The sequence below is a fragment of the Scyliorhinus torazame genome, chromosome 13 (assembly GCF_047496885.1).
Source record: "Scyliorhinus torazame isolate Kashiwa2021f chromosome 13, sScyTor2.1, whole genome shotgun sequence".
Taxonomy (NCBI): Eukaryota; Metazoa; Chordata; class Chondrichthyes; order Carcharhiniformes; family Scyliorhinidae; genus Scyliorhinus; species Scyliorhinus torazame.
Window position 1 is genome coordinate 102230967 of NC_092719.1, and position 21208 is coordinate 102252174.

The window sequence follows — 21208 nt, forward strand, 5'->3', positions numbered from 1 at the left end:
CCGAGTCTCACCTCCCTCCAGCACTGACGCCCACATTCCCCACTGTCCCATCAAAAAAAAACTCTTCCCCCATCCCCACCCATCGTCCCACCCGTGAAACATTCTTTACCCATATTTACAACCCTGTATACAGTCAGCATCTCCCCCACAACCACAGTCCCTCAGTTTGAGTCCAATTTTTCCGTTTGGATAAAGGCCCAAGCCTCTTCTGGCGTTTCGAAATAGTGGTGTCGGTCCTGATAAGTGACCCACAATCGCGCTGGCTGCAGCATTCCGAATCTCACCCTTTTTTTATGCAGCACCGCCTTGGCCCGGTTGAAGCCAGCTCTCCTCTTTGCCACCTCCGCGCTCCAGTCCTGGTAGACTCGGATCACCGTATTCTCCCATCTACTGCTCCACTCCTTCTTGGCCCATCTCAGGACACTCTCTCTGTCCGTGAAGCGATGGAACCTCGCCACTATCGCCCTTGGCGGCTCGCCAGCCTTGGGTCTCCTCGCCAGGACCCGGTGAGCCCCTGCTAGCTCCAGGGGGCTCGGTGAGGCCTCCGCACCCATCAGCGAATGGAGCATCGTGCTCACATACGCCCCGGCATCAGCCCCCTCCACTCCTTCAGGGAGACCCAGAATCCGGAGATTCTTCCTCCTTGACCTGTTCTCCAGGACCTCGAATCTCTCAGCCCACCTCTTGTGCACCGCCTCGTGCGCCTCCATCTTCACCGCCAGGCCCAAGATCTCGTCCTCGTTCTCGTTCGTTTTATCCCTCACCTCTCGGAGCTCTACCGCTTGGGCCTTCTGGGTCTCCTTCAGCCCCTCGATCGCCAACAGCATTGGCGCCAGCACCTCCTTTTTAAGCTCCTCCACGCAACGCCTGAGAAACTCCTGCTGGTCCGGCCCCCATGCTGCTCAATCTCCGTCCTCCGCCATCTTGTTTTTTCCCCCTCGTTTCTGCCGCTGCTCCAAAGCCTCTTTTTCCGCACGCTCCACTGCTACTCCCCGCCAGACGACGGAAGGGGGGCCTTACTTCACCTTCCCACACGGGATTTGATCAAAAAATCTCCGTTGGGGCTCCTCCGGAGAGCCCAAAAGTCCGTTATAGCGGGAGCTGCCGAAATGTGCGGCGAAGCGGCGGAACTGGAGCAATTCCAATGCATGACGGTGTCTGATTCGCTGGGGTCAGGATTGGCACTTGAGAGGCTGACAAGCTGCAGCCACATATAAGCACTCCGCTCACCACACACTCATTCCAGCCAAGAAGATGGCACACCAAATAGTGAGACACCCTGTTTCGCTGATGCGGAGCTAACGACCCTACTGGATGCTATGGAGGAGAGGCGGGGCACCCTGTTTCCCAGGTTGGGAAGGAGGCTGCCACCCGCCACCGTTACACTGGGCTAGGTGCAGTTTGCAGAAGCCATAAATGCCGTGAACCCCATTGCCAGACTAGTCAGCAGTGCCGGAAAAAGCTGCACAACCTTCTTAGTATGGCCAGGGTGAGTAACCAGCAACCTGTGCCCCACATACCCTAACCACCCCCCCCCCCACCCCCCCGCTCCCCCACCCAGAGGGCAACTGAACCCCACCCACCTGCTACTGCTCAAACCCCACCCTGCACCATCACTCTTACTGCCCGCCATAGTTGGGTGACCTGCACAGAGACCACTAGCCGCCCACCCTTTGTGGGTGTGCTGCCCACTTCCGACTGCCTCACACATGCAATTTCTGTCCACCCCACCCCCCCCATAAGACGGTGCACAACCACAGCACCCCCCCCTATAAGACGGTGCACAACCCACAGCACCCCCCCCCCCCATAAGACGGTGCACAACCACAGCACACCCCCTTCCCCCCCCCCCCCCATAAGACGGTGCACAACCACAGAACCCCCCCATAAGACGGTGCACAACCACAGCACCCCGCCCCCCCCCCCCATAAGACGGTGCACAACCACAGCACACACCCCTCCCTCCCCCCCCCCCCCCCATAAGACGGTGCACAACCACAGCACACCCCCCTCCCTCCCCCCCCCCCCCATAAGACGGTGCACAACCAGAGAGAGAGACACTGGAGGAGGCTCACCAGACCTGCATCCCCTCACCGTCGCAGAGGGGCGGGTATTGGACCTGGTCCGTGGGCCGGAGAGCAGACAGTCGCCAAGGTGGAGGTCGGCATCAGGAATCAAGTGAGGCCCCGCTGAGTTGCAGTGTCCCTATGGTACGTGTTGGCACCATGCCCAAACCACCGCACCACCCCACCATCTCCACACCACCCTTCCACAACCCTACCCAGCACCCCACCACCTCCATACCACCCCCTACCTCCCCATCTTGGCACCCCACTACTTCCATACCACCCCTCACCACCCCACCCCAACATCCCAACATCTCCACACCACCAATCCACTTCCTTCCTCTGAACCCCACCACCTCCACACCACCCCTCACCTTCCCACCCTAGCACCCCAACACTCCTCCACCACCCCCACCTGTGATTCAACCATGCATCCTATAGGCCTAGATAAAGTGACGTGGAGAGGATGTTTCTATTAGTAGAAAAAGTTAGAACCCAAGGGCACAGCTTCAGGCAGAAGTGTTAAAACTGAGATGAGGAGGAATTTCTTCAGCCAGAGGCTGGTGAATCTGTGGAACTCTTTGCCGCAGAAGGCTGTGGAGGCCAAATCAACGAGTGTCTTTAAGACAGAGATAGCTAGGTTCGTGATTAATAAGGGGATCAGGGGTTGTGGGGAGAAGGCAGGAGAATGGGGATAAGAAAAATATCAGCCATGATTGATAATAATCTTTATTGTCACAAGTAGGTTTACATTAACACTGCAATTAAATTACTGTGAAAATCCCCTAGTTTCCACACTTCAGCACCTGTTTTGGTATACAGGGAGAATTCAGAACATCCAATTCACCTAACAAGCACGTCTTTCGGGACTTGTGGGAGGAAACCGGAGCACCGGGAGGAAAGCCACGCAGACACGGGGAGAACGTGCAGACTCCACAAGACTGGGAATCGAACCCAGGTCCCTGGTGCTGTGAAGCAACAGTGCTAACCACCGTGCTACCATGCCGCCCAATTGAATGGCAGAGCAGACTTGATGGGCCAAATGGCCTAATTCTGCTCCTATGTCTTATGGTCTTATGTTTTGCAGGATCACCTGGCTATGAGGTGGGCCCTTCTGATGCCCGTGCGACCACGGCCACAACCCCATGACACATCGAGCATCGAGGCGGGAAGGGACAGTGACGCAAGCCCCCAAACACCAGCTGGTGACAACCCGGAGCACCAGTTGTCTCTAACACCATCCCAGAGACACTCACCTCGGTTGGGCATGTTAGTGAAGAGGCTCCTGTGGCACTATCTGGTACGCACCACACGCGTGCAGAGGTACTTTGGGTGGAGATAGGGGGCGTCATTCTCCGACCCTCCAGTGGGTCGGGGATTGGCTGTTGGCCGCCGTGAATCCCGCCCCCGCCGGTTGCCGAAGTCTCCGAAGGGAGAAAAGTCGGCGGGCCGTTAATGGCGCCGCTGACTTCGGAGAATGGCACGGGTCTGCGCAAGGCAGCCGATTTTCAGCCTGCCGATATTCTCCCTTCCGGAAGGCCGAAGTCCCGTCGACGTGATGACCGTTCATGTCGACGTAAATCAAACCTCCTTTTCATCGGCGTGACCCTGTGCTCCAGGTTCACGCCGACCAGCGTGGAGGTGGGTGACGGCCTGGGGGGTTGGCCGCTGGGCAGGCGATGGCGTGGCCGCAGTCTGAATGTGTGGGGAGAGGTGTGTCTCGGGTTGTGAGTGTGTGTGTGCGGCGGGGGGGGTGGTTAGAGAGTGCTGGGCTCCGGGGGAGTGCCGGGAGGAGGGTCCGTGCCGGGGAGCAGGATGGGGGGGTCCGTGCCAGGGAGGAGGTTGGGGGGGTCCATGCCGGGGAGGGGGATGGGGGGGGGATCCGTGCCGGGGAGGGGAATGGGGGGTCCGTGCCGGGGAGGAGGTTGGGGTCTGTGCCGGGGAGGAGGTTGGGGTCCGTGCCGGAGAGGGGAATGGGGGGTCGTGCCGGGGAGGAGGTTGGGGTCCGTGCCGGGGAGGAGGTTGGGGTCTGTGCCGGGGAGGAGGATGGGGGGTTCCGTGCCGGGTAGGAGGTTGGGGGGGTCCGTGCCGGGGAGGGGGATGGGGGGGGGGGTCCGTGCCGGGGAGGGGAATGGGGGGTCCGTGCGGGGAGGAGGTTGGGGTCTGTGCCGGGGAGGAGGTTGGGGTCCATGCCGGGGAGGGGAATGGGGGGTCCGTGCCGGGGAGGAGGTTGGGGTCCGTGCCGGGGAGGGGATGGGGGGGTCCGTGCCGATGAGGGGAATGGGGGGTCCGTGCCGGGGAGGAGGTTGGGGTCCGTGCCGGGGAGGAGGTTAGGGTCCGTGCCGGGGAGGAGGTTGGGGGGGTCCGTGCCGGGGGGGATGGGGGGGGTCCGTGCCGGGGAGGGGATGGGGGGTCCGTGCCGGGGAGGAGGTTGGGGGGGTCCGTGCCGGGAAGGGGGATGGGGGGGTCTGTGCCGGGGAGGGGGGGTGCGAGGGGCAAGTGAGTTGGTCCACCTGGCCAGGTGCCAGCCTCCAACAGTTGGACCCATGCGGTCCATGCCACCTGGCTGGGGGGAAGGAGGGGATATGGGCAATGATGACATGTCGTCGTTCCTCCCCCCCACCCCCCAAACCAGGCCGTCACGTTTTCCGATCATCCAGCGATGTTGGCCGCCGTGGCGGCAGCCGCTAATGTCCATGTTGCCCTGGATGAGGAGGAGCAGGAGGAGCGTGCCAGAGAGGCGGCGCAGGCTGCCGCAGAGGGGCAGGCGACAGCCGCCCAGGCTGGAGGGACAACTGACCGACAGGACTAGGAGGGGGAGGAGGACGTCGCGGACCCACGGCAACGGAGGCACCCGAGAGCGCCCCGTGTGTACCGGCCTTGCAGTCATACCAGGACCTCACGGACCTGGAATGCAGGAGGAGACTCCGGATGAGGCGGGAACCGTGGCACACATCTGCCACCTGCTGGCACACCTGTCACCGCGTGGCACTGGCGGGGGACACCCCTCTCCCCGTGTCCGTCAAGGTTACGGTGGCCCTGAACTTTTATGCAACGGGGTCATTCCAGGCACCGAGTGGGGACCTGTCCGGCATATCGCAGACATCGGTGCATCGGGGCAGTGACAGATGCCCTATATGCCATGGCGCACCGCTACATCCGCTTCCCTGTGGACCGGGCCAGCCAAGATGCCCGGGCCGTGGGCTTCTCTGCCGTGGCCGGGTTCCCCATGGTCCAGTGCGCGATTGATGGGATGCACGTCGCCGTGCGGCCACCTGCAGATAACAGGGCCGTGTTCACCAATAGGAAGGGGACCTATTCGATGAACGTACAGGTGGTCTGCGACCACCGCATGATGATCCTGCAAGTCTGCGTCCGTTACCCAGGCAGTGTACATGACTCATACGTGTTGTCGCGGTCATCCATCCCCAGCATGTACGAGGGACGCCATCCCCGGCTGAGGGGCTGGTTGCTGGGCGACAGGGGCTACCCATTGCGATCGTGGCTGATGACGCCTATACGGAGGCCATGAAATGAGGCGGAGAACCGCTACAATGATGCCCATGTAGCGACAAGGGGAGTGATAGGGAGGTGCTTTGGCGTGCTGAAGATGCGTTTCAGGTGCCTGGACCTCTCTGGGGGCGCCCTCCAGTATCGGTCAGATAGGGTCGGCCGCATCATTGTAGTGTGCTATGTCCTGCACAACATAGCCCAGCAGAGGGGCGATGTGCCGCAGGCAGAGGAGGGCGGAGTGGAGGAGCAGCAGGAAGAGGCGCAGTCCTCCCCAGATGAGGGGGATGGGGGTAATGGTCAGGGCAGACGGGGTAGACACAGGCGGGTGGCTGTCCACCGTTACCGGCTGGCCCAGCGGGCACGGGACAGACTGATAGCCGCCCGCTTCACTGACTAGATGGGCGTGGGAATCGGGTAGTATGGCCACAGACCGCACACCATGGCAACAGCCGACCACCCACACCCCACACCCAACCACCCACCCAGCACCCTCACCCCCCTCCCCAACCCCACCCACCCCACCTGCATGCACACCGCCCCCCCCCCCCATTGCCGATCCGCCTGCGGCACAACGGCCGGGCTCACACAGTTGCGGGTGGACGCGTGTCTATTGCAGGCCATGGAGGATGATGACAACCCGCCCTGCGGTGAGCTCCTGGCTCCACATCGTTGGACTATGTCTGACCCATGGCCACAGTACCACCATCCACCCGGACCATCCCTGCATGCGGCTGTGACACTGCAGCGCATGGTCCCATCCTCTGCCCGGGGGGATGTTGATGGCGGCCCAGGGGGAAGGGGGCAGACTCACCTGGGGCTGAGGTAAGACCACCCTTCACACACACACTTGCGCTCAACGTACATGACACCCCTGCACGCTTTGGACAGAGCACAAAGGCAGCTTCTGTAGGTGTAACATCGACTTTAATAACGAAAGGAGTTCATGCACGTGCCCTAGCCCCTAAAGCTCATCTGTGCCCTGCACCCGTGCCAACTTACTCAGTGTCTAATTGTTTGGCCTTACGGGCCCTTTGACTACGTCTACGTGGTTCCCCAGACGGTACAGCAGAACTGGAGGTGGACTCCAGTGATTCCTGCCCTCTGACACTGGATCCCTTTGGCGGCCGTTTCCTGGTGCGTCTTGGCCTAGATGGGCCAGGCTGCGGCGCGGGCGACTGGGATGGCGAGCTGCCAGCCTGTCCTGCCCGTTGCCCACCTGATGCACCTGGGACGGAAGGGGGGGGGAGTCCGAGGTGTCGCGGTGTTCCGGGATCCTCCCTACAGGGGGAGCCGGGACGGACTACACCACCTCCTCCTCCCTCGGGGTGCCCGATGGCCCCCAGGCCTCTACATGGGTGGGGGATGCGGAACGGACTGGCCATCCGACCGCCCCCCCGACATCTGGCGCTGCCAGTCCTGGAGGCCCGTGCTGGTATCGACAGGGGTCTGCAGGTTTGCAGCCATGGAGCCCAGGGGGGTTGGCAAACCCTGTCTGTGACAGTGCGACGCCGGCTCGCACATGGCCACTGGCACCGATGCCCTCAGCGATGGCCTGCAGAGACTGGGCCATGGCCTGCAGAGACTGGGCCATGGCCTGCTGAGACTGGGCTATGGTGTTGAGCGCCTCTGCCATCTGGCGCTGGCACTGGCTCATGGCCTCCTGTGAGAGGGGCAGCCCATGTCCTGGGCCACAGACGCCGCCTGCACGGAAGCCCCAGGCCTCGCAAACCGTTCCCATGTCTGACACCGTCGCACCCATTGCCTCCACCGCGGACGCCACCCGTGCGTGTCGGCCTGGGTGGCACGCATGACCGGCACCACTTCCAGCTCCTGGACGCAGGTGGACTCCTCCACCTGCGACTGCAGCCGCCGCAAGCTGGCCGTCACCCTCTTCGCTCGTCTCCGGGTCGGTGGTTTGCATCGGATCTATGTGTGGGTGTGGAAACTCCAGGAACCCAGGATCCATCTGGGCGGCAGATGTTCGCTTGGGCTGGGCTGCCCTCCGACCGCCCAGCCCCTCTGCTGCTCCTACCTCCACCTGCTGTACCGGGACGGCTGTATTGTGCGCAACCAGTGAGTGTACCAGACGCCTCATCACTAAAGTGCCCACCGAGGTGAGTGTTTCTGCGATGGTGGAGGGTGTGGTGACAGCAGTGGCGTTGTGACGTGCTCTTCGTCCACTCTGAGTCCATGGCACTTTGGGGTGGGGGTTCGTCTCCACCCATCCACTCTGAGTCACTGTCCGGTATTTCGTCTTCCTGGGGTAGTGCTGTCCTGGGGTAGGGGTGTCCTGGGTAGTGCTGTCCTGGGTAGTGGTGTCCTGGGTAGTGGTGTCCTGGGTAGTGGTGACCTGGGTAGTGGTGTCCTGGGTAGTGGTGTCCTGGGTAGTGGTGTCCTGGTAGTGGTGTCCTGGCTCGGATGTGACGGGGGCCTGTGGCTGCCCCCCTCATCGCTGGGTGGTCGCTCCCCGCACGTGATGGGGGTGTCGTCTCCCTGTTGCTCCAGGTCTCTCCGTCTCCCGTGGTGTGCGAGGGGCATTCTGCGGGCGTCACATGCTGGAGGGTCCGGGTCTCTCTGTCTCCCGTGGCCTCCGAGGGCATCCTGCGGGGCGTCGCATGGTAGAGGGTCCGGGTCTCTCTGTCTCCCGTGGCCTCCGAGGGACATCCTGCAGGCGGTCTGCATCTGCGGGGATGGGTGCCTGGACGTTTGGTCCTGCGATACACAATGAAAGCATGCATCGTTAGGCACGCAGGCAGTGATCAGGTGATATGGGGGAGGGGGGATATGAGGACGGGCTGTCGGTGGCTAACTTGCTAGTACGCCCCCGACCTCTGCATCAGCAACCTCCCGGTCCTCAGGTCCGCCAGCCAGTTCCAGGGCCCTTTCCTCGTGTTCGGTCAGTGGCCTCTCATCAGCGGGGCCTCCTCATGTCCTCACATCCTCCCTATTGTTGTGTGCGCGCTTCTCCTGTGCGGGGGTGGGGTGGGTGGCAGGGGTAAAAGGCAACACTGTTAGGCAGGTATATGAATGCACGCCATCGGTTGCGCGTGCATTGCAGAGGTTAAGGTTAGGGCTGGATTCACTTGGGGATATAGGGGATATGGGGGAGGGGGGATATGGGGGAGGGGGGATATGGGGGAGGGGGAATATGGGGGAGGGGGATATGGGGGGAGGGGGGATATGGGGGAGTGGGGATATGGGGCAGGGGGGATATGGGGGAGGGAGGATATGGGGGAGGGGGGATATGGGGGAGGGGGGATATGGGGGAGGGGGGGGATATGGGAGAGGGGGGATATGGGGAAGGGGGATATGGGGGAGGGGGGATATGGGGGAGGGGGGATATGGGGGAGGGGGGATATGGGGAGGGGGGATATGGGGGAGGGGTGATATGGGGAGGGGGGATATGGGGGAGGGGGTATATGGGGGAGGGGGGATATGGGGGAGGGGGAATATGGGGGAGGGGGGATATGGGGGAGGGGGGATTTGGGGGAGGGGGAATATGGGGGAGGGGGGATATGGGGAGGGAGGATATGGGGAGGGGGGATATGGGGGAGGGGGGATATGGGGGAGAGGGGGATATGGGGGATATGGGGGAGGGGGGATATGGGGGAGGGGGGCTATGGGGGAGGGGGGATATGGGGGAGGCTCACCCTGCCTGCTCTGACGAGGTCGTTCACCTTCTTGTGGCACTGGGTGCCTGTTCGTGGTGTCAGGGCCACAGCGGTGACGGCCTCTGCCACTTCCCTCCACAGACACCAGCTGTGACGTGGGGCAACTCTGCGGCCGTGCCCGGGATACAGGGCGTCCCTCCTCTGCTCCACCGCGTCCAGGAGCGCCTCCACGTCCCGGGACTCGAACCTCGGGGCTGAGCAGCGGCCAGCCATCCAGTCGGGTGTTCCGGTCGGGTGGGGGGGGAGCAGCGCGGCCTTCTGAGCCGTCACGCGTGCGGCGCGTATGACGCTGCACGACGTCAACCACGTGCGCAAGCGCGGATCCCGTTACGTCGCTGCTAGCCCATTTCGGGCCGGAGACTTTCCACCCATTTTTCCGACGTGACGCAAGTCGGATTTGCGCCGTTTTTTGCGCCGATCGGCGGACTTTGCGCCGATAACGGAGAATTTTGCCCCTGAATCCCCGAGGGGCGGACGGTCGAGGGTGGCCTGACCCCAGGGACTTGCTGTGGTTCAGACGGGTGTCGGGCTTCAGGAAATGGCAGTCCAATCGATGGTGGAGATGTTGACACAGAGCCACGGGTTACATGATGGGATGTGAGTAACCATCCTGCAGGTGCAGTTTCAAGAGTCAGCACTGAATAGGCGGAGACCTTGGGGTGGGGCGAGGGTCACGACTATGGGTCAAGATGTCCAAGACCGTTGACACTCTGTGTGGGTGGTGGCCAACGCACATGACAGGATGGCCCTGTCACAGGCAGTTATGTATCAGGGTCACCTGGACATTGCAGCGGCATTCCAGAGCTTGGCCCAGTCACCACAGGTCATGGCTGCGGGCGTCGATAGCATTGCCCAGGCGATGGCTGACCTGAACCAGTCACAGAATGGCATGGCAGAGTCCCTGAGGGAGGTGGTCCAGTCCCTGTCCTCCATGGCCGGGAGCATTGACACACTGATCAAAATGAGAGCAGGCTTCCAGGACTGCAACACCAGCTTTCAGGGGAGCCCCTGGGACTTGCTCTGGCCACACCCCAAACCCAAGGAGTAGCCCTTGGGCCATTGGGCACTCCGAGGGATGAGGAAACCTGATGGAGCCCGTGCGGTGACTGGAACACCATAGCGCCTCAGACTCCCTCCCCCAACTCCTGTTACTGTTGCATCCGATTGGCAGCGGGTAGAACAGGGTGGCACCGTGCCTGCTGGCACACCTGAGAGACTCGTCCAGGTCCGGTTGCTCCAGAGGAAGGCTGCCAAAGGGGTCCCAGGTCACAGGGCAGGAACCGCAGCAGGCCGCCTCCACTCCAGATGTACCGGCTAGGGAACCACCGAGACAGGGTTAGGGCCTGTAAGGCCAGAAAGTTAGACACCAGTGAAGTTGGCATGGGTGCAGCACATAGCACAGCGATAGGGGTTACGGCACAAACCTGTATAAACATGTTTACCTGTTTACAATAAACAGCTGTTCACAAACATTCCAACCTGCCTCGGTGCTCTGTCAGAAGGGTGTGTGTCAGAAGGGTATGTGCGATGGGCTGGGTTAGCTACAGAGGGGTGCTGGAAAGGCGGTACGGAATGGGTAGTCATTGGAGGTGGACACGGGCCAGAGCCCCCAGGTGAGCCACCACACATTACCCTGCTCCCCGGCCCCACCCCCTTCCTCCCCCCAGGCTCCATCCCCACGCCAAGGGTTCGATAGGACCGTGTGATGAAATGGCCAACTCGCTTGCAGGGGTCACCGAGACAGACGGTGGAAAGTGCTATCGTGGGCAGGAGTCAGACATTGTTGAACGTAGCGGAGCACCAGAGCGGGCTCTCATCATTCGACCTGCCAACCCAGGGCCTGCACCCCAGTGAGGCAGGTAGGAATCACGGAGGGGGGGTGGGAGGACGACTGGTGGTGGTGGTGCAGGGAGGGTGGACAGTCAAATACCCACTTGGGAGTGCACCTCGAAAGTGTGGGAACTGTCGGGTGTGCCAGGATGAAGGCGTCGTACACGCTGCTTGGGAATCAGCCGCAATCAGCATTTGCATATTCATGGAGTTGTACCCCTTTCGGTTTGTGAAGGCCAGCCCCTCATGCATCACTGCTCGTAGGGAGACATGAGTCCCGTCGATCACCCCCTGGGCCTGGTGCATCTCAGCGATGGTGGCAAATCCCGTTCCCCGGGCAATCTGGTGGGCTTGGTCAATATTGGAGCTAACGTAGCACGGTAGCCTAGTGGTAGCACGGTAGCATAGTGGTAGCATGGCAGCATAGTGGTTAGCACTATGGCTTCGCAGCGCCAGAGTCCAAGGTTCGATTCCTGGCTTGGGTCACTGTCTGTGCGGAGTCTGCACGTTCTCCCCGTGTCTGCGTGGGTTTCCTCCGGGTGCTCCGGTTTCTTCCCACAAGTCCCAAAAGATGTGCTATTAGGTAATTTGGACATTCTGAATTCTCCCTCAGTGTTCCCGAACAGGCCCCGGAATGTGGTGACTAGGAGATTTTCACAGTAACCTCATTGCAGTGTTAATGTAAGTCTACTTGTGACAATAAAGATTATTATTATTATATTATGCCATTAGGCATATAGGGCCTCCGTCATGATCTCTTGCACCTATGCACTGAGATCTGCGAGACCCCAGACAGGTCCCCACTTGGTACCTGGAAGGGCCTTGTGGCGAAAAGCTTCAGGGCGACCGTCGCCTTGATAGCCACTGGGAGCAGGTGTCCTCCCCCATACTCCCGAAGTTCCAGGTGTGCCATGATGCAGCAGATATGCCATAAGTCTCCCTGTTCAGCCAGAGTCTTCGACAACAAGCATGATCCAGCTGGTCCTCGAATGAGAGGCATTGCTGGTACACACGAGGCCTAATGCAGCGCCTCCTTCCCACCTCGCCTGTTTGAAGGCCAACTTTCCACCCTCACCGGCTGGTTCCTGTTCCACTGGCGCAGCCTCGGCTGCTGTAAGACCCTCCTCGAGCAGCTCCCGCTCGTACAGCCTCAGTGCATCTGCCAGCGATGCGGCGGCAAGGCAGATGGCAACCATTGGATACCGAAATCCATTTTCTGCAGGGGGTTAGCTTGGTGTATAGTGTATACCCCGTGCCTAAGCAGGTTCAACGGGCTACATGGTGGCCCCGGCCTGCACTGCAGCCCCTGTCTCCGCATGTCACCCTCCCCCCTCGCTCCTGTCCAATCTCCACATCCACCCTGGCAATTCCCCCTGGCATTCTGTCCCCGTCAGTGCACGGCACCAAGGGAGCCTCTGGCCCTAGCACCCGTCACTATCAGCAAGGGTTCTGGTGGCTGGCACTACCCATGCTAGTGGTATGTTCCGCGGCCCCCGTCCGGTGCACTCCTGTAGGATCTACTGTGGGTGCCCCCCTTGGGTGGGCCGCGTGATGCTCCTCCGGTAGGGTGGCGCCTGGTTGTGGGTGGGGGAATGGAGGGGTGGGGGCACCCATACGGCCGGTGTTGCTCTGCGCAACCATGGGCCACGGTGGGTGGTCAGTGGGGTGCGCAGCAAGCTGACTGTCTTGTAGGCCGTGACAATGGCAGTCCGTGCCTGGACACCTGGGCCGGAATTCTCCCCTAACCGGCGGGGCGGGCCATACTGGCGCCGAGGAGTGGCGTGAATCACTCCGGCATCGGGCCGCCCGGAATGTGCGGAATCCTCCGCACCTTCAGGGGCTAGGCCGGCGCCGGTGGGGTTGGCACCGTGCCAACTGACGCCGAAGTGCCTCCGCTGGCTGGCGCGAGTTGGCGCATGCGCAGGAGCGCAAGCGTGTACTGGCGTCATCCAAGTACATGCGCAGGGGGGTTCTTCTCCGCGCTGGCCATGGCGTACCGTTACTCCGGCCCGCGATGGCTGAGTGGCTGCCATTTTCGGCCGGTCCCGCCGGCATAAATTAGAGTAGATAATTACCAGCGGGACGTGGCTGCGCGGGCGGTCTCCGGGGTCCTCGGGGGGGGGGGGGGGCGCGGGGGGATCTGGCCCCGGGAGGTGCCCCCAGCCTTTGATCGGGGCCCACCGGGAGGCACTGTATTCATCCGCGTCGGCTGGTGTAAAAGTCCGCGATGGCCGAAGGGGCATGCGCTGGGATGATGCCAGCACACGCTGGCACGACAGCGCATGCGCCAACTCGCGCCGACGAGCAGAGGCCCTTTGGCGCCAAGCCCCTTCCGCGCCGGCCAGCGGGGCGCAAAACATTCCGGCGCCGGCCTAGCTCCTGAACATAAGAACTAGGAGCAGGAATAAGCCATCTGGCCCCTCGAGCCTGCTCCGCCATTCAATGAGATCATGGCTGATCTTTTGTGGACTCAGCTCCACTTTCCGGCCCGAACACCATAACCCTTAATCCCTTTATTCGTCAAAAAACTATCTATCTTTATCTTTAAAACATTTAATGGAGGAGCTTCAACTGCTTCACTGGGCAAGGAATTCCACAGATTCACAACCCTTTGGGTGAAGAAGTTCCTCCTAAACTCAGTCCTAAATGTATTTCCCCTTATTTTGAGGCTTATTTGGAGGTCTCCACCATGGCGGAGGCGGAAGGAAAAGAGTGCCCCCACGGCACAGGCCCGCCCGCGGATCGGTGGGCTCCGATCGCCCCGCGCTCCCCCCAGGACCCCAGAGCCCGCCCGCGCCGCCTTGTCCCACCGGTAAGGTAGGTGGTTTACTCCACGCCGGCGGGACAGGCATTCTAGCAGCTGGACTGCGGCCCATCCGGGACGGAGAATCGTGGGGGGGAGGCCGCCAACCGGCGCGGCGCAATGCCCCCCCTCCCAAAAAACCGGCGCCGGAGAATTAGGCAGCCGGCGTCGGGACGGGATTCACGCCGCCCCCCGGCGATTCGCCGGCCCGGCGGGGGGTCAGCGAATCCGCCCCCGGTCCTGGAGGGACACCCCAACCCATGGCCCATCACCTGATCACCCCCGTTAACTCCCCCGGCCCTGGCAGATGACCCTCCCTAGTCAGCCCTGCCAGCAGTAGAACTGGCAGCCCACACTGCGCCTTGTCCTATCTCCTGCCCTCCCTCAGCTGCCACGGCGCCTGTTACCCAATTTTAAATACAACAAGTGAATGTCACAGTCGGTAATTCCTCCTGGTGGAGGCGGAGCATCACAGGAGGCCGGGAAAATACTGGGGCAGGCCCATCGATGATATGCCAACAGAGCTTACTGTACAATTTGCATGCTCACACCGGCGTGTGGTGCAGAACGCATTTACTTGCTGTCGAGTCACTGGAGCATGGCATTCCACTGGGTGCCGGTCTTGACTTTCAGCTCATGCAGTAACTTCATTTGAAGCCTACTTGTGACAATAAGCAATTTTCATTTCATTTCCCCCCAATACGATTCTGGCGTCGGTGGATGGAGAATCCAGCCCACCAAGCTTTCTTCTGTCAACTGTGCCGATAATCTGTTCTACCCTTTCAGTTAAAAAAGATTATTAACATATCAGATTTTCTTTTGTTGCCCTGAATTTGTAAATATGACTCTTTCTGCATAAATTCAACACATACATAAACACACATGAATTTAAAGCCACACTCAGTAATTTCACTAATGTCTTTTCAGGAAGGAAATCTGCCGAACGTTCCTGGTCTGGCCTACATGTGGCTCAGGATCCACGGCAATGAGGTTGACTCTTAACTGCCCTCAAGGGATGGGTAACGAATGCTGGTCTTTCCAGTGATGGCCATATCTCATTAAAAAATAAAAATAAAAATATTAGGGTATTTTGTCTGTGACCATGCAAGGAGTCTGACGAAGAAGGCAGATGAGTTGAGGGCACAAATTAATGTTACTGAGACATGGTTGAGAGAGGGGCAGCTCAATATTCCAGGATACAGAATCTTCAGGTGAGATAGGAAAGGAGGTAAAAGAGGAAGGGATGTCACAATTTTGATCAGGGATTCAAGTACAGGAGTAAGGAGGGATGACATCCCAGAAGGGTCTTCAACAGAAGCCACATGGGTAGAACCTAAAAACCAAAAAGAAGCAATGTTACTGCTGGGTGTGTTCTATAGGGCCCCTAACAGTCCAAGAGAAATAGAAGAGCAGATATGTAAGTAATAGGTTAGTGACAGTGGGGGATTTCAACTTCCCGAATATTAACTGGGGTAGCCAGGTTTAGAGGGAGCAGAATTCTTAAAATGCATCCAGGAGAACTTTTAAAGCCAGTACATAGAAGGTCCTGTAAGAGAGAGGCAGTCCTGGATTTAATTTTAAGTCACAAAGCCGGGCAGAATTACTGGTGCAGCAATTTGAAGACAGTGATGAGGGGCGAGATTCTCCGACCCCCCACCGGGTCGGAGAATCGCCGGGGGCTGGCGTGAACCCTGCCCCCGCCGGTTGCGGAATTCTCAGGCACCGGAGATTCGGCGGGGGCGGGAATCGCGCCGCGCCGGTTGGCGGCCCCCCCCCCCCGCGATTCTCCGGCCCGGAATGGCCGAAGTCCCACTGCTAAAATGACTGTCCCGCCGGCGTAGATTAAACCACCTACCTTACCGGCGGGACAAGGCAGCGCGGACGGGCTCCGGGTCCTGGGGGGTGCGCGGGGCAATCTGGCCCCGGGGGGGTGCCCCCACGGTGGCCTGGCCCGCGATCGGGGCCCACCGATCTGCGGGCGGGCCTGTGCCGTGGGGGCACTCTTTTCCTTCCACCTTCGCCACAGTCTCCACCATGGCAGAGGCGGAAGAGAGTCCCTCCACTGCGCATGTGCGGGGATGCCGTCAGCGGCCGCTAACGCTCCCGCGCATGCGCGCCCGGAGATGTCATTTCCGCGCCAGCTGGCGGGGCACCAAATGCCTTTCCCGCCAGCTGGCGGGGCGGAAATTCGTCCGGCGCGGGTCTAGCCCCTCAAGGTTGGGGCTCGGCCCCCAAAGATGCGGTGCATTCCGCACCTTTGGGGCGGCGCGATGCCCGACTGATTTGCGCCGTTTTGGGCGCCAGTCGGCGGACATCGCGCCGATACCGGAGAATTTCGCCCCATAACTCCATTAGATTCAAGATTGTTATGGAAAAGGACAAGGATGGGCCTGAGATCAAGGTTCTAAACTGGGGAATAAGGTCAGATATGATTTGGCCAGAGTGGATGGGAGCAGACACTTTTAAGTATTTCTGTGATGGATCAGTGGGACGCATTCAAGAAGGAATGGGGCGAGTACAGGGCCAACATATTCCAATCAAGAAAAAGTAGGGACCAACTGATCCAGTGAACCCTGCATATAGAGGGATTTTTAAAAAAATCATTTACGGGATGTGGGCGTCGCTGGTTGGGCCAGAATTTATTGCCCAGCCCTAGTTGCCCTTCAGAAGGTGGTGGTGAGTTGCCTTCTTGAACCGCTGCAGTCCTTGAGGTTTAAGTACACCCATTATGCTGTTAGGGAGGGAGTTTCAGGATTTTCAGGAGTTTCAGAGACAGTGAAGGAACGCCGATATATTTCCAAATCAGGGTGGTGAGTGACTTGGAGGGGAACCTCCAAGTGGTGAGGTTCCCAGTTATCTGCTGCTCATGTTCTTCTAGATGCTAGTGGTCGTGGGTTTGGAAGGTGTTGTCTAAAGAACCTTGGTGAGTTACTGCAGTGCATCTTGTAGATGGTTCACAAGGCTGCCGCTGTTCGTCGGTGGTGGGGGGTTGGAATGTTTGTGGAGAGGGGAGCAATATGTGGCTGCTTTGTTCTGGATGGTGTTGAGCTTCTTGAGTGTTGTTGGAGTTGCACTCATCCAGGTAAGTGGAGAGTATTCCATCACACTCCTGACTTGTGCCTTGTAGAGGTGGACAGGCTTTGGAGAGGTCAGGAGGTGAGTTATTCGGCAGAGGATTCCTAACCTTTGACCTGCCCTGGTAGCCGCAGTATTAATATGGCTGTCTAATTCAGTTTCTGATCAATGGTAACCATTGGATAAGGCGAAAAGGGGAAGCTTATGGCATATATCAAGAGCTCAAAACAGCAGAAGCCCGAGAGGCATATAGAATGTGCAAAGGGGAAGTTAAAAAGGAAATTAGGAGAGTAAAAACGGGACATGAAAGCTACTGATGGGTAAAATAAAGCAAATCCTGAGTTGTTTTACAAGTACATTAAGGGTAAAAAGGTAACTAGGGAAAGAGTAGAACCCATTAAGGACCGCAGTGGTAATTTGGGTGTGGAGCCGGAAGATATAGGTCGGGCTCTAAATGAACACTTTGTGTCGGTGTTCCCCCGTGAGAGAGACAATTTGGGTATAGAAATCAGGGAAAAGGACTCTGATAAAATAAAGAAATGAACATAGACAGAGAGGAGGTCTGAGTGGTCTGGCAGGCTCAAAAGTAGACAAATCGCCATGGCCAGAGGAAATGTATCCCACCTGTTGAGTGAGGCAAGGAAGGAAATAGCAGGGGCGCTGGGAATCATTTTCAATTCCTCTCTGACCACAGGAGAGGTGCCGGAGGACTGGAAGATAGTCAATGTGGTACCATTATTCAAGAAGGGAGGAAGGGATAAACCAGGAAACTACAGGCAAGTCAATCTAACCTCAGTGGTGGGGAAACTATTGGAAGCAATTCTGAGAGTCAGAATTAATCTGCATTTGGAGAGGCAGGGATTAATCAAGAACTGTCAGAATAGTTTTGTTAAGGGGAGGTCATGCCTGACAGCTTGACTGAATTTTTCAAAGAGGTGACCAGGTGTGTAGATGAGGGAAATGCATTTAACCTAGTCTACTTGGACTTCAGCAAGGACTTCAGATAAGATCCCACATGGGAGACTGGCAGCAAAGGTAAGAGCCCATGGGATCCAAGGAAATTTGGCAAATTGGCTGAGTGGCAGAAGCAGAGGGTGAAGGTCGAGGGCGTTTTTCTGACTGGAAGCCGGTGTCTAATGGTGTCCTGTAGGGATCAGTGTTGGGGTCCTTGCTTTGTGGTTTATATAAATGATTTAGGCATGAATGTAGAAAGGTTTATCAGTAAGTTTGTGGATGACACTAAAATTGATGGGGTGGTAAATAGTGGAGGATAGCCTTAGATTATAGGAGGATGTCGTTGGGCTGGTAAGATGGGTTGATCAGTGGCAAATGGAATTCAATCCACCCAGGACAAACAAGGCAAACGAATACATCATAAAAGGCAGGACCCTGGGAAGCACTGAGGATCAGAGGGACCTTGGCGTGCATGTACACTGGTCCTTTAAGGTAGCAGAGCAGGTGGATACAGTGGTTAAGAAGGCAGATGGTATACGTGCCTTTATTAGGTGAGGTACAGAGTTTAAGAGCAGGGAGGTTATGCTGGAATTGTATAAAACATTGGTTCGGCCATAGCTAGGGTATTGTGTACAGTTCTGGAATACACAATAGAGGAGGGATGTGATAGCACTGAAAAAGATGCAGAAGATACTTACTAGGATGTTGCCCGGGCTGTGGATTTTGAGCTATGAAGAGAGGTTGGATCGACTGGGATTGTTTTCCTAGGAGCAGTGGAGACTGAGGGGGAGACGTGATTGATATTTATAAAATTATGAGGGGCTTAGATAGAGTAGACAGATAGAAACGTTACCCCTTGGTGGAGGGATCAATAACCAGGGGAATAAATTTAAGGCAAGGAGCAGGAGGTTTAGATGGGATGCGAGGGAAAACCTTTTCATCCAGAGGGTTGTGGGAGACTGGAACTCAATGCTTGAAAGGATGGTGGAGGAAGAGACCCTCATAACATTTAAGAAGTATTTAGATGTGCACTTACAATTCCAAGGCATACAAGGCTATGGGCCAAGAGCTGGAAAATGGGATTAGAATGGTTAGGTAGTTGTTTTTGAATGGTGCAGATGCAATGGGCCAAAGGGCCTTTTCTGGGCTGTAAAGCTCTAAGACTATATGCCAAAACTAAACCACCACACAACTTAAATCAATAGGCATCACTTCAGGAGAAACAGCAATTGGTAAAATCTTTTCCGACTATTATCTCATGAATGGAGATTTCTGACAATACTTACTGCTGCATTGTAATCAAAACAGTCTTCAGGCCCTTTCCGATACCGAGGTTTCAGCACCTCTTCACATTGATCTGGTCCATCAGCTGAGTGCAAAAGTGTTAAGGAACTGGTGAAACTAGACATGGTACACAGCTTAGATAACAAACACTGTACTCAGTCCCATGAAAAGCAAACTGCACCCAGTCCCACAGAAACAAAACTGCCACCACTCCTATACTATCAGAACTGCACCCAGTTAAATATGCACTGGCTACCCTCAGCAGGTCAGCAGATTGAAATTGTGCATGAGAGCCAGAAGCAGCAGAGGAAGTGGCTGAAACCAGAGAAACAGAGGGAAAAACTCACAGAAATGTGAGGTCACACTTAGAGTGTGACGTGGGGCGGGAATGTTACTGATAAATATTACATTTATTGGTTAGTTTTTTAGTAGTTAGTGTTTGTGTTTTCAAGTTAACTATATTATTAAATATTCTAAAATTAAAAAGAATCCAGAAATAAATATAGACTAAGAGGGAATTGAATTTGAAAATCAAGAAGAGTGAAGAGGAAAGCAGCTGATTCGGAAATGTTCAGATCAGGTATAAGTCTTCTTTTAATATTGAAAGTTCAGATAGTAATCTAATAAGCACAGACTCAACATGGCACCTCAGTTCCATCAAGTGTGTATCCTGTGCCATGTGGCAACACAAGGACGCTTTTTGAGTCCTGGTGAACCACAGATGTATGAAGCTTTATCAGTTAGAGGAGTTTGAGCTCCGAGTTTTGGAGCTTGAGGGGCAGCTGGTGTGCATCTGAGCAGCTGACAGCAACATGGATAGTATGTTTTGGGAAGCAGTCACCCCACAGCTTAAACCTGTGCAGGCAGACAGAGTATGAGTGACTGCCGGCAAAGAGGCAGGTGGTGCAGAAGTACCCTGAGTTCATCTTGCACTCTAACTGGTATTCAGTTATGAATGCTGGTGAGGGGGATGGTTCTTCTGAGGTTCCCACAGGTGGACAGGGGCAGGTTAGGGAAATAATACTGATATGGGATTCAATAGTTGGAGGAATATACAGGTATTTCTGCAGCTACGGGCATAAATCCAGGATGGTATGTTGCCTCCCAGCTTCAAGAATGTCATTGACCGGCTGCAGGACATTTTGAGGGAGAAGAGTGAATGGTCAACAGTCATGGTACATATTGGACCAATGAGATAGGTAGATAAAGGAATAAGGTCCTGTAGATAGCTTTTAGGGAGCTAGAAAGAGGTTAATAATCAGGATCTCGGACTTCCGGTTGCGGCGATGACCAGCTAAGCCGCACGTTTCGGTGGCTCCAGCACGAACGGACCTTCGGGCTCTTTTAAGAGCCCCAATGGGGAATCTTTTCGGGACAAAACCTGGTGTGGGGTGAGACAACAGGGAGTCCCCCCCCAGCGAAAAAGAAAAATATCAGCGGTGGTGGCCAGATCTCGAAGAATCCTCGAGGGCAGTGGCAGAAGGAAGAAAGGAGCAACATGGCGGCGGAGGGAGCCCAGGTGACCTGGGGACCGGACCAGGATGAATTTTTAAGACGGTGTGTGGAGCTGCTTAAAAAGGAGGTGCTGGTCCCGATGCTACAAGCAATTGAGGGGCTTAAGGAGACACAAAAGACCCAGGAGATAGAGCTCCGTGTGGTGGAGCAGAAGGTGACTGACAACGAGGACGAGATCCTGGGCCTGGCGGTCAAAATGCAGACGCATGAGGCGCACCACAAAAAGTGCATTGAAAGGATTGAAGTCCTAGAAAACAGATCACGGAGAAAGAACCTCCGGATCCTGGGTCTCCCCGAGGGAGTGGAAGGAGCTGACGGCGGGGCTTACGTGAGTACGATGCTACGCTCGCTAATGGGAGCTGAGGCCCCCTCGGGCCCCTTGGAAGTGGAAGGGGCCCATTGGGTCCCTGCGAGGAGACCAAAGGCGGCAGAACCATCTCGGGCGATGATCGTGCGAGTTCACCGCTTCAATGATAGAGAGGCGGTTCTGAGATGGG

At 57.3% G+C, this 21208-nt stretch overlaps 1 protein-coding gene across 4 annotated transcripts in view; it reads right to left on the bottom strand.

Annotated features, from left to right (window-relative positions):
* Window positions 1-21208, bottom strand: part of cacna2d2a (calcium channel, voltage-dependent, alpha 2/delta subunit 2a) — a 1719882-nt gene that overhangs the window by 15530 nt on the left and 1683144 nt on the right. For 3 of the 4 annotated variants that reach the window (XM_072472012.1, XM_072472009.1, XM_072472008.1), the window contains one exon: window positions 19199-19281. In XM_072472012.1, the coding sequence (XP_072328113.1) occupies window positions 19199-19281 (83 nt within the window). Of the gene's footprint in view, window positions 1-15157; window positions 15217-19198; window positions 19282-21208 lie in introns of all 4 variants that reach the window. The other variant, XM_072472010.1, reaches the window with a different exon arrangement.